The sequence below is a fragment of the Salvelinus sp. IW2-2015 genome, linkage group LG15 (assembly GCF_002910315.2).
Source record: "Salvelinus sp. IW2-2015 linkage group LG15, ASM291031v2, whole genome shotgun sequence".
Taxonomy (NCBI): domain Eukaryota; kingdom Metazoa; phylum Chordata; class Actinopteri; order Salmoniformes; family Salmonidae; genus Salvelinus; species Salvelinus sp. IW2-2015.
The window spans coordinates 27,174,464-27,188,265 of record NC_036855.1 but is presented as its reverse complement, the minus strand read 5'-3'; the positions used below and the strand labels follow the sequence as shown (position 1 = coordinate 27,188,265).

The 13,802-nt window shown below is 43.2% G+C and overlaps 1 protein-coding gene across 5 annotated transcripts in view; it reads right to left on the bottom strand.

Moving 5' to 3' along the window:
- Positions 1-12: 12 nt before the first annotated feature.
- LOC111975199 (phosphatidylinositol 4-phosphate 5-kinase type-1 beta-like) overlaps positions 13-13,802 on the bottom strand; it is a 102,612-nt gene continuing 88,822 nt past the window's right edge. For all 5 annotated transcript variants that reach the window (XM_024003428.2, XM_070447071.1, XM_024003427.2 and 2 more), the window contains 6 exons: positions 12,378-12,426; positions 12,168-12,252; positions 9,651-9,806; positions 8,134-8,254; positions 3,268-3,397; positions 13-1,288 (listed from right to left, as the gene is read on the bottom strand). In XM_024003428.2, the coding sequence (XP_023859196.1) occupies positions 1,286-1,288; positions 3,268-3,397; positions 8,134-8,254; positions 9,651-9,806; positions 12,168-12,252; positions 12,378-12,426 (544 nt within the window). In that variant the 3' untranslated portion in view covers positions 13-1,285. The remainder of the gene's footprint in view (positions 1,289-3,267; positions 3,398-8,133; positions 8,255-9,650; positions 9,807-12,167; positions 12,253-12,377; positions 12,427-13,802) is intronic.

Here is a 13,802-nt window from a genome sequence, read left to right as displayed (position 1 = left end):
GAAAATGTGAGAAACAAGTCAAGCATTTTTATTTATTTTAGGAGTGTCTTTACATTCAATGATTAAAATATTTATCTTCAGCAAACCGTATATTTGAGCTTTATGTAATAAATTATGGTCTCAAAACCGACGCGTGATCATGGAATTCAGAGACAGTTTGATATGGTCTTCAGGGTGAGGTGTCATATACCAGCTTCTCAGTCTAAAATGGAGGCCATCTGCTGCTTAGCTTTTAGCAATAAAGAGGACACACTTGTTCAGTATCAGAGAATCTTCAGTCATGACACCCCTTCCCCATAAAACTAGTCTCTGTGCATCAAAAAAATCTACCATAGTCCTTCATTGTCTGTGCATCTACCCACGTACTTAGCAATGACAGGTGTACATAATGTAAAAATGTGCATATTCCACCGATCCAAAACTGTGTTTAGGTTTGGTGATCACCTATACCCAACATTCAAGAAAAATAGTTCTTACAGTATTCAAAACTAACATCCAAAGTGCCATTTTGACAGGAGCGAGTGCATATCACCATCCTCCACCTCTGTGCTTCCTCCATGGAGCTGGAGAACCAGTAACACTGAGCCTCTCTCAGGTCAACAGCAGGGAACAGCAGACCTTCACCTGCTGCCTTCAAACTGCTCCTTTACTTCATTCCAATCAGGACTTAATAGCAAGGTGGTTGGTCAGCTACCTTCAACATACCAGCCAATGAGTCTTTAGAGTTGGCATCGGCGGTTTCAGAATGTATCGGTTCCATTTACAGCATAATGAGTCCAGGCTCATCCATATTAGCCTTGTTTTCCGTGACACTTCTGCAACGGCCAAGATGCTGCTGTCAATGTAAACGTTCATCATCCAATCAGCTACTACAAAGCAAGTGCTATAACTTTAAAGAGTCACTTCTGGTCAGTAGGAAAATTAAAACATTCAAAGAAATGTTTATTTCTATACTTTTTCTAAATATATATTAATTTATAGGCCATGGAAAAAGGAATATTCTACAAAAAGAAAATAAAGGACTTCTCTGACATGCTCTAAGAAGCGGTTGGGTCTGAAATTGATCACATTAATTATGGAATGTCATGTAATTCCAATGGATGTCAATCACTGTCTTGTTTCAGTCCATCAACCTATCAGATGTGAGCATCCCAGTCCTTTGTGTTTTGGCAACAGAGTGGATCTAGCAGCGCTGGGGGTGGAGTCAAAGGAGCCCTGTCCAATGGAGTGTKGCGATTGTCAGATGATTGACAAAAGTAAAATGGTTGTCTGTAAGCCTCCCCTTTCACTGAAACACAAGAGAGAAAGTGCAGTGTGAGTAAATACTACAAATACAGCTCATTATATCTGTTCCTAAGGCAGGGGTGGGCATCTTCAGTCCTGGAGGGCCAAATCGAATTTGATGTCACATGCGCCGAATACAACAGGTGTTGACTTACCAGCCCTTTCCCACTAATGCAGAGTTYAAAAGTAAGAAAAATTTGCTAAATTACAAAAGTAAATAGTAACACAAAGATAACGAGGCTGAACAGATCAGTCAAGTCAATGTGCAGGGGTACGAGGTAGTTGAGATAAATGAGGTAATATGTATGTAGGTAGGGGTAAAAGTGACTTGGCAATCAGGATAAGGTGCCTTCAGAAAGTAATTTTGTGTCACTGATCTATACCCAATACCCCATAATGTCAAAGTGGAATTGTTTTTAGAAATGTTTACACATTTATTAAACAGCTGATATGTCTTGAGTCAATAAGTATTCAACCCCATTAATATGTCAAACCTAAATAAGTCAAAATGTTCTTAACAAGTTASATAATAATTGCATGGACTCACTCTGTCTGAAATAATACTGTTTAACATGATTTTTAAATGACTACCCCGTCTCTGTACCCCACACATACAATTATCTGTAGGGTCCCGCAGTGGATTTCAAGCATAGATTCAATCACAAAGGCCAGGGAGGTTTTGGAATGGTTCGCAAAGAAGGGCACCTATTGGTAGATAAGTGATAAAAAGGCAGATATCGAATATCCCTTTGAGCATGGTGAAGTTACACTCTGGATGATGTATCAATACACCCAGTCACTACAAAGATACATTCACCACTCGGATTTCYCCATGAGTCCATTGGTGATTTTAAAACAGTTAAGAGTTTAATGGTAGTGATAGGWGATAATTGTAGTTACTCCACAATACAAACAAAAAATACAGTAAAAATTAGGAAGCCTGTAAAGAATACAAATATTCCAAAACCTGCATCCTGTTTGCAATAAGGCACTAAAATAATACTGCAAAACATGTGGCGAAGAAATTAACCCAGTCTAGGACTTGGGTGGCTGGAGTCTGACAATTTTTGGGGTTTTCCTCGGACACCGCCTGGTATAGAGGTCCTGGATGGCAGGGAGCTCGACCCCAGTGATGTACTGGGTCATACACATTACCCTCTGTAGCGACTTACAGTAGGAATGCCCGAGCAGTTACCATACCAAGCGATGATGCAGCCAGTCATGATGCTGTAGAACTTAAAGGATCTGAGGCCCCATGCCAAATCTGTTCAGCCTCCAGAGGGGGAAGTGGCATTGTCGCCCCCTTCATGACTGTATTGGTGTGTATGGACCATGATAGGTCCTTAGTGATGTGGACACAGAGGAACTTGAAGCTCTCAATCCGCTCCACTACAGCCCCGTCATTCACACCTGCACGGTTGGGGCTCAAGTATTTCATTGTACACTGCGACCCTATGCATGTGACTAAATAAAAATCTAATGTAAATGGGGGCGTGCTCGGCCTTCTGTTTCCTGTAGTCCACGATCAGCTCCTTTATCTTGCTGATGTTGAGGGAGAGGTTGTTGTCCTGGCACCACACTGTCAGGTCTCATCGTCCCTAAAGGCTGTCTCATCATCGTCGGTGATCAGGCAAACTTAATGATGGCGTTGGTGTCGTGCGCAGCCAAGCAGTCGTGGGTGTTGTGCAGGCTTTTGTTTCAGCCCATCCCAGAATGAGGTGTGTTAGTTCTAGGCTGCACATACAGCGGCCTTCCAATATCACATATGCCCACCCCTGTCCTAATGGGACCCAAAGACTGTCCGAGATAAACTCTTTTGATCCTGACCACATGTGCAGCTACATATCCGAGTGTGAATAGGTGCCTCCCAAATGGCACCCTATTCCTTATATAGTGCACTACTATAGATGGGCACTTGTCAAATGTAGTGCACTATTTAGGGAATAGGGTGCCATTTGGGACACACAGTGGGTGAGCACTCACTAAGTAGATGTCGAGCACTGAGCCGTCGTCCGGGTCCATGTCCACCTCTACGTCCATGGTGCTCTGCTCTGACGTCAGACAGATGGCGCTGTCCTCCAGGGTGAATGTGGAGCTGGACGCCATGTCATCCCTAAGGGGACACAGGAGAACCAGAGACACATGAGTAGACATACAAAAGAAAGGCTGAGTCCCAATATGGCACCCTATTCTCMACACAGTGTCATTATTTTGTTCCTAGTGCACTACTTTTGACAAGGCCCATTGGGGCTCTGGTCAAAAGAAGTGCACTGTGTAGGGAATAGGGTGATATTTAGTATGAAACTAAAGTATAACATAACACAGTCCTTCCAAACATTACATAACACACTCCTTCCCAACTGGAGGCTTGGTAACAACTGGTGTGTGGTGGCCAGTGGGTTCCGTATGGATGAAGCCGATATGGTTTTGTTAAGTGGATCAAAATAAAGGAGTCATTCTTGAAGTATGGTGGCATTTTTGGAAAAATGTTTACTTAATTTTTCTAGATTTGGTAAATAAATCTTCCCATTCTAAATCAACTAATATGGTAGCTTAATGACTTTAAATATTTTTTATCACTATGATAACATTGTTCCACAAATGATAACACCAATGAYACATTTTCAGTAAATAAGGATTTTCTGAAATGGAGGCTGCACATGCTAAAATCTATGGTTATCAATCCTGTGAAAATTATTTACTGGGGTGATATGATTAATAATTTAGCTCACAATGTTATTCCCCTTCATTTAAATTGACTAACACAGTGGCAAACAGGGGAGGGGTCTATATTAAAGAAAAGTATTAGCTACTCACACCCTTTTACTATGTCTGCTCAAGGTCCTTGTACAGTAGATCTTTGTAATGAGGGATTTTCAAGGTGGTAACACCAATGACAACTGGTGGACACATTATGCTATTCAAAAATGTTTAGGTGTTTTAATAGCCGTCTTATTTTAATATATTGTATAGATCAATAAAAACTAACTTTTGTTCACTTTCTAGCATTCAAAATAATAGATGCAGTACGTAGTGAAAGTCTACACACCCCTTGCAGTCTTCACATTTTGCTGCATTGYATTTCTTTCTTACCCATCTACACAACCTACTCCACATTTTCAAAGTGAAAGACAAATTATAGAACATTTTCCAAATGAATAAAAAAAATTATTGATTGCGTATGTCTTCACACCCATTGTAGTCATTTAGCAGACGTTCTTTCCAGAGTGACTTACAGGAGCAATTAGGGTTAAGTGTCTCGCTCAAGGACACATCAGATCTGTTCATTTAGTCGGCTCTGGGATTCGAACCAGCGACCTTTCGGTTACTGTCCCAACGCTCTTAACCATTTTCTACTTCATATTCATAATCTCCAGCACCACCCCAACATCAACATATGTGAAAAAAAATGGGTAGTAAAAACAACAGAGGAAGATAAGTGTTTCCAATGACATCATCAACCAATTGGCAATGCCTACTCATAATTGGTTAAAAATCACACGATACACACCGATGACGTCATTGGAAAGACTTATCTTCCTCTATCGTTTTTACTACAAAACATAGAAACACGCAATTTTCACATATGTTTATATTGGGGTGGTGCTAGAGAATAAAAATAAAAAATGTCCCTTTAAACGCTAGGCTACCTGACACCCCTAAGTTAATACTTGGTAGAAGCACCTTTGGCAGCCATTACAGCTGTGAATCATTTTTATTAAGATTCTACCAACCAAAGCTCAGTAAATTTGGTTGGTAATCATTGATGGACAGCAATTCAAATATACAAGTCTTTCCCAGGGTTAGGTTTTCAGAAGACTATGGCGGGTCTTCCTCTAACTTTTTACTTGTGCTTTGCTCCTTTCATTTTTAGTTTGATTCTGACAAACTCCCTAGTCCCTGCCGTTGACAAGCATACCAATAACATGATGCTGCCATGACAATACTTGAAAATACAGGGGATCAACAACATGGCCTTCACTCCACATTACTGGCCTTCATGACGAAGTGAAAAGAACGACGCCTGTGTTWAAAAAAAAAATCCACTCCAAATCATCTTCTGTTTGCAACAAGGTCGTAAGTATGACTGCAAGACAACACGGCAAAGAAATTATTCGTTTTTTATCCAATGCAACACAACACAGAGTGAAACTGTCTGTATTTTAAAGTATTGTGATGGCAGCGTCATATTCTGGGTAAGCCGGTCACTGGCAGGGACTGGAGAGTTAGTCAGGATCAAAATAAATATGAAAGAGGCAAAGCCCAGGTAAAAAGATATAACCCTGGGAAAGTTCATATTTATCAGCGGGACAATTACACAAATGTTAATGCCAAAGACACACCAGAATGGCTTTCCAAGAGGTGTTGTGTGTTCCGGAGTGGTCCAGTCTCAGTCCTGACTTAAATTAACTTCAGCTTGAGCAATTTTGACCAAAGATTATGGATAAATGTGGCTCTAAGAGTTGTGCGAAGTTGGTAGAATCTTATTAAAAATGATACTCAGCTGTAATGGCTGCCAACACTGCCTCCACCAACTGTGAACTCTGGGGTGTGAAGACATATGCAATCAATAAATCCTTGTTTTTGTATATTTTTTAGGACAATTTCCTAAAATGATCGTTCACTCTGAAAATGTTGAGCATGTTGTGTAGGGGAAAAAAACGAATTTAATCCCTTTTAAGACTTAATTTTAATGCAGCAAAACGTGAAGACTAAATCCCCAAAACACGTCACTACAACTCAACACATCACTACTGGGACAAGTCAATTTGCTTACTCTAAGTACTTTAAACAATGCATAAACATAACGTTTTGCAGTATAAAGAACTTGCAATATGTTTTATCATTGATAAACAGTTCAATATCAACAAAAACATGTATGACGTGCAACTATTTTTTCATGGTTGCAAAGGCAACGCTATGTTTATGCAAATGCAACACAATTCAAGAACAACCCAAAAAGGCCCAAGGTGGTTTACAACACAACAAAGTTAGGAAACCACTAACATGACAGGCCGTACAGATGGTGTAGCTAAATGCATGGTGAATCAAAGAATCCAACATCAAAAAGACAAAAACACCTTCAGGGGATGTAGAGAGAAACAGTCTGGCTGTGTGATGTCTGATGTCTGGCTGTAGAGGTCTCTCTAGGGGAAGTTTATGGCTATGAACTCACACAACAGGATATGAGTGAATCTAGGGCAGGGAATTCTGGGACATTCTGTTTTATGTGAAGCTCCTTTACTGGGCTATGGACATCTAAAAACAGTCCCCAAATAATCTTCTCCTGACTTAGGAAAATACATGTCCATGAAAACAAACACAGCATCGTGAACAGCAGGGGGCACTAGGGGCTGGCGTGAAATCTGAAACAGGCCATTTCCAAAGTCACCTGACTTTGCTTAAATGGAGGAATGTGTTTACCATTTTATGGCACGTTATTGCCTACCCCTCTTAAAGGTGAGACACACACACACACACACACCTCAGAGCACAAGTCTGTTACTGACTGACAGGGATATGTATATACACAGTGGAAAGTCACCCTGGCAGCAAAATCACACACCTTTTCATCTAAACAATGCCTCTTAATCAGACATTCTGAAAGCCTTGAGTCAAATATTAATGAAACACATGAATAAAACAATTGAGGGCAACAGACAGGTGCCTGAGAAGGGAGCAAGACCAGGCAGGCCTCAGAATGGAGGCTTTGAGTTAGAGTCAGAACCTGACACTACTGGACGGACAGACAGAGAGGGCTGGGGGGAGATGAGAGGAGAAGAAACAGACTACTGGACAGACAGACAGAGAGCGCTGGGGGGAGATGAGAGGAGAAGAAACAGACTACTGGACAGACAGACAGAGAGCGCTGGGGGGAGATGAGAGGAAAAAACAGACTACGGACAGACAGACAGAGAGCGCTGGGGGGAGATGAGAGGAAAACAGACTACTGGACAGACAGACAGAGAGCGCTGGGGGGAGATGAGAGGAAACAGACTACTGGCCAGACAGACAGAGAGGGCTGGGGGGAGATGAGAGGAGAAGAACAGACTACTGGCCAGACAGACAGAGAGCGCTGGGGGGAGATGAGAGGAAACAGACTACTGGACAGACAGACAGAGAGAGCGCTGGGGGGAGATGAGAGGAAACAGACTACTGGACAGACAGACAGAGAGCGCTGGGGGGAGATGAGAGGAGAAGAAACAGACTACTGGACAAGACAGACAGAGAGCGCTGGGGGGAGATGAGAGGAAACAGACTACTGGACAGACAGACAGAGCGCGTGGGGGAGATGAGAGGAGAAGAAACAGACTACTGGACAGACAGACAGAGAGCGCTGGGGGAGATGAAGGAAAAGACCTAACTGGACAGACAGACAGAGAGCGCTGGGGGGAGATGAGAGGAAACAGACTACTGGACAGACAGACAGAGAGCGCTGGGGGGAGATGAGAGGAGAAGAAACAGTTCTTTCTAGAGGGAGGTTAGAATTTTAAGTCCATGGTTTATGGACTGCACTGCATCTGAACTCAACGTGGGTTGAACACTTAGAAATATCCGGCAGGTCTTCCTGGGCATCTTTAGTGGAAACTGTCACAAAGCCTGACAAATCTGAGTCACCTGTTCCATGTGGCTCGCCACCACAACGTGTGGCAGAGTCCTATGTTTTCCCTCAGGCCTCCCAGGTAGCTCAGTGTATCTAACCTGTTATCATTTCCACAAGGGTGTAAATATATCCATTGGGAATTGGGCCTTTGAGAAGACAGGTAGAAGGGGAGTCTTCAGGTAGAGGGATGGAGGGGAGACATGGAAGGTCTGGAGGAAACAGAGGTAGACGGCGGATAGAGGTACCTGTCTTCAGACTGGGTCTCCAGGTTGACACAGATGGAGGAGGAGATGGTTCCCATGGAGGAGCCCTCGTAGAAGGACGGGGTGGCAGGGACAAGGTCAGGACGCAGGTAGGAGCCAAACACTGAGAGACAAACACAAAGCCATGACCTCACTGATAATGCCTTCAGTCAGTCAATCTATAAACGCTGCTGTACTATTAGTCTAAAGACAGATGGACCCACAGGACAGAACATGTGTGTTTGATTTAGTCTAATTAGATGAGATAATAAAGTGTGAATAAAACAATTATGTAAGTGTCCCTGCATGAACCTTCTATCCCTCAAAATAGTAGAGTAGAATTGGTTAACTGGAATAGAGTAAGCGATTAAAAATGAAACATTTCATTTGCTTTATYGAAGGGATCATCAACTAGATGAATATTTGATTAAAACATAATCATTTCAAACCTTGCTGACATTTATATACGATCACGTCTCTCTACTTACGTGGGAATACTTTAGAACAGATAAACATCACTTGGAGTTGATTTGCTGGTGTTTTTACAGTATTTTATGTCCCCCCCCCACAAAAAAAAAACTTGGGGGCCAAATAAAATCACCCGTGGTACATGGTATGTTATGTGACGGTTGTACACAGTGTACCAGGGTGTTGTTTAGTTAAAACAGGAAAAAATAGGATTTCCAATTAACTAAAGAAGCTATGTTGCAATATAAAGCAAGACTTCCCTCTGCCTTATTCAGAAGTCCACACCCTCATCTCTTCCTGTAATATTGGCCAACAGTGGTGTTAACTCAGGTCAAGAGTTACAAAAGCTTAATGGCTACTGCTGACAGGGTCCTGATTCTAACTCAGCCAGCCATATACAGTGGGGCAAAAAAGTATCCTCTGTCATTGCCAACAAAGGGTATATAACAAAGTATTGAGATAAACTTTTGTTATTGACCAAATACTTATTTTCCACCATAATTTGCAAATAAATTCATWAAAAAATCCTACAATGTGATTTTCTGGATTTTTTTCTCTCACTTTGTCTGTCATAGTTGAAGTGTACCTATGATGAAAATTACAGGCCTCTCTCATCTTTTTAAGTGGGAGAACTTGCACAATTGGTGGCTGACTAAATACTTTTTTGCCCCACTGTACACCCCCGCCAGGGCAGGGCCAGGGCCTGATAATGGATCCCCAAGAGACAAAGAGCGAGGGATAATGAGAACTCGTTGATAATGCTAACTCAGTCGCGCACACACACGCACACAAAATGGGCTGGCTGTAATAACAGGACTGTGCTATCGTTCCGGTGAGGCAACATTTCAGTGAGGCCTGGAGGTGGACAGGAGACAGTTTTATGGCGCTACTGAAGGACCAGTTTATGGGGAACAAGACCTAAAAGGTCCATCTATCCAGACATAGAGATGTGTTCTACATGACAGATCTGGGGAGCGAAAGTGACTTCTGTTTGGTGCTTTTGGCTCAACCTCAACCATGAATGTGTGGATGATAGTGTGCTGCTGGTCTACCTTGTCCCTCTAGACTAGCCAGACTGCGTGCTCCTCCCAGCCTGTCCCGACTCTCCTCCTCGTTCTCCTCCTTCTGAGAAGACAGGATTTCCTGAGAGAACGACTTCAGAGCAGGGATGGACGTACGTGCTCTCTTAGAAGGGGAGAACCGAATGGCTGCAGAGAGAGAAACAGAGAGAGAGAGAGAGAGACAGAGAGAGAAACAGAGAGAGAGAGAGAGAGAGAGAAACAGAGAGAGAAACAGAGAGAGAAACAGAGAGAGAGAGAAACACAGAGAGAGAGAAACACAGAGAGAGAGAAACACAGAGAGAGAGAAACACAGAGAGAGGAGGGGTAAATGAGTTGTGGGGGAAGAGAGAAGGAAAGAGGAGGGAAGGAAAAGAGGAAAATAAGGAACAAGAGAAGACAGGAGGTAGGGGAGAGAGTGAGTGGGTAGGGGGGAGAAGCAAGAGAGAAATAGGGAGAGATGGAGGGAACAGATTATCCTGATTGCAACCATTATCGTGCATAATCAGGCTCGGAGCGTCTGTCCCAAATTAGCAGTAAAAAGATCAAACTGTTAACGCATAATAATTATTACACAACTGTCCCCCAGACGTTCCATTCTGACTCCCAAGCAGAGCATGAAATCCTCTCCCCATCGTATCTAACTGTGCAGAAGCATTGGCATAATAATGCCAGGCAGCTAAATCCCAAATCATCACAGAAACCATCTTCATTAAATCACCGGTCCACACTGTTATGTAACACTGCTTTATATCATCTTGACATTAAATATTCCCCCAAGCCAAAACCCTGAAGTGAGAGGGGCTTCTCAGCCCCAACTTACCACCACTAGGGGGCTGTCATGGCCCCCACCCAAACATGGGGCAGAGGGCAACCATTGCCACTCTGAAAACAACAAGCTATTCCTGGGAAAAGACCAGCAGGTATCCTAGTGGCTAAGAGCGATGGGCCAGTAATTGAAAGGTCGCTGGTTCAAATCCCCTCGCCGACTAGGTGAAAAATCTGTCGATGTGCCCTTGAGTAAGGCACTCAACCCTAATTGCTCCTGTAAATTGGTCTGGATAAGAGCGTCTGGTAAAATGAAAAGTATTCTGTTTGGTAAAATAACAAAATACAGAACAAAAACTATTTAACATCATTGAGAACCAATGTCAGGAATCTACACAGTGTACAAAACATTAGGAACACCTGCTCTTTCCATGACAGACTGACCAGGTGAAAGCTATGATCCCTTATTGATGTCAGTTGTTAAATCCACATCAATCAGTGTAGATGAAGGGGAGGAGACAGGTTAAAGAAGGATTTTTAAGCCTTGAGACATGGATTGTGTATGTGTGTCATTCAGAGGGTGAATGGGCAAGACAAAATATTTAAGTGCCTTTGAACAGGGTATGGTGGTATGTGCCAGGCGCACTGGTTTGAGTGTGTCAAGAACTGCAACGCTGCTGGGTTTTTCATGCTCAACAGTTTCCCATGTGTATCAAGACAGGTCCACCACTCAAAGGACATCCAGCCAACTTGACACAACTGTGGGAAGCATTGGAGTCAACATAGGCCAGCAACCCCGCGGAATGCTTTCGACACCTTGTAGAGTCCATGCCCTGATGAATTGAGGCTGTTCTGAGGGCAAAAGGGGYTGCAACTCAATATTAGGAAGGTGTTCCTAATGTTTTGTACACTCAGTGTACATCAGTATGTCAGTGTAACCTGATAGCACAGAGAGAAGAGCTGAGGAAGGGTTTTAAACTTGACCCATTTAAGTGACAACAGTGTGTATGTGTCACTGGTTTGTCAACATAACAAACCTGTTCTACACACAATCACTTCCTCTCACAGGAGAAATGTATACTGTACATCAACACAGCTGTGTTGTTGCTTTCAACATAGCTACTTCTATATATTTACCGGAAGGTTCGGTTTTGTTCAACATCAAGCTGTGATTATTTGAAATCAGCTGTGTAGTTCTAGTGCAAAAACCTAAAAACATGCACCCCTTCGAGTCCCCAGGACCGAGTTCGGGAAAAGCTGACTTAAAGCGTCTGTAAATCATATTCACTCCACAATCACCTGCTATTGCAGGTAACAAACAAATCAAACTAGGAATCTGTACAACCATAAGATTTCCAATAGTTTACAGTTGACTAAACTGTACGTGCCACACTGAAGGATTAACCTGTCTCAGTCTCTGGTGTGGGCAAATGTTTTGGCTTGCGGGCCACATCGGGCCACATATTCAACAGAGGGCCGCACAGACTCTTTTTAATGTTTTTTTTTTTMTTGTCAAAATCAATTTGTGAGCCAGAAAAAGCACAGTTATTTGAAAATATATTAGGTACAGTCTACATACTTGTTTTTACATTAATTTGTTTACTCAAACCTCCCGCAGGCCATCTTTCCCACTACCCTTGTTTCCTGGTCCCAGTGCCTGGCATGTGTGCCAGTTGAAAGTCCTAACATAAATACAGGTGTCCCTGTCATAGGGGACTGAGGAACAAGAGCCAGCAGACTTACTCTGAGTCTTCCGGAACACCGAAGTGCTCATGAACTTGAGGAATCGGTTGGCATAGAAACCGGGCCTGTGCACTGAGACAGAGTCCTGAGGACAGAACAGAAGACAATACAAGCTTTTATCAGAGAGGGGCATTTTAGATCAATAAGAAAGTAACCTATGAATGGTGTGTATTCAGAAGGACGTATCAGATTTGCAGCATATCAACTTACGCCGTCGTAGACCAGGGCCTTCCACGAGTGCTCCAACTTCTTAATGAATCTGAGGTAAAAAACAAAACAGGAAGCCTTGTCACAAACGTAGCTCGTAATGCACCCCCCCCCCACCACATCCAGAACCTGAGAGCCTTCATTTTGGCACCAAACACAGAACAGGAACCACAGCAATATTAGGTTAATGTTATGTAATACGCTCCCCTTCTAGTTACATTTTACACTTGAATTGATGGGCTGAGGCAGGCAAACACTAAATAGTGGGTGAGGGAAGAGGATTAAGAAGAAAATATATATGGGTAACAATATGAAGCTATCCATTACATTGTGTTCATTATGTAACAACCAGCCAAGACACTAACCGACAGGTCCTGAGGTCAGCTTAGAGATGCTGAGATAAGGACAGGGAATAGTGTTAVAGACACTTCTGTCTCTCTGGTGCTAGAGGCTTTTTACACTGAGGAGCTTATGTCTCTATCTCTCTCGCTCTCTCCCCCTTTCCGTCTCTCTTCTCTTTCTTTCTCTTCTCTTTCCCTCTCCGTCTCTCTTCTCTTTCTTTCTCTTCTCTTTCCCTCTCCGTCTCTCTTCTCTTTCTTTCTCTTCTCGTCGTTCCCTCGCCGTCTCCTCTTCTCTTTCTTTCTCTTCTCTTCCCTCTCGCTCTCTCTCTTCTCTCTCTCTTTCTCTTCTCTTCTCTTTCCCTCTCCGTCTCTCTTCTCTTTCCTCTCCTCTCTCTTCTCTTTCCCTCTCCGTCTCTCTTCTCTTCCTCTTCTCTTTTCCTCTCCGTCTCTTCTCTTTCCTTCCTCTCTCTTCTCTTCCCTCCCGTTCCCTTACTTTCTTCTTCCTCCGTCTCTTCTTCTGGCTTTCCCTCTCCGTCTCTCTTCTCTTCTCTTCTCTTCCCTCTCCGTCTCTCTTCTCTTTCTTTCCCTCTCCTCTCTTTCTCTTTCCTCTCTCGTCTTCTCTCTCTCTCTTCTCTTTCCCTCGTTCCTCTCTCTTCTCTTTCCCTCTCCGTCTCTCTTCTCTTCTCTCCTCTCCGTCTCTCTCTCTTCTCTTTCCCTCTCCGTCTCTCTTCTCTTTCCCTCTCCGTTCTCTTCTCTTTCTTTCTCTTCTCTTTCCCTCTCCGTCTCTCTTCTCTTCTCTTTCCCTCTCTCGTCTCTTCTTCTCTTCTCTTTCCCTCTCCGTCTCTCTTCTCTTCTCTTTTCTCTCTGTCTCTCTTCTCTTTCCCTCTCCGTCTCTCTTCCTTCTCTCTCTTCCTCTCTCTTCTCTTTCCCTCTCCGTCTCTCTTCTCTTTCCCTCTCCGTTTCTCTTTCTCTCCGTCCTCTTTTCTCTCCGTCTCTCTTCACTCTCCGCCTCTCTCTTCTCTTTTCTCTCTTTCCCTCTCCGTCTCTCTCTTTTCTCTTTCTCTCCGTCCTCTTCATCTCTCCGTGG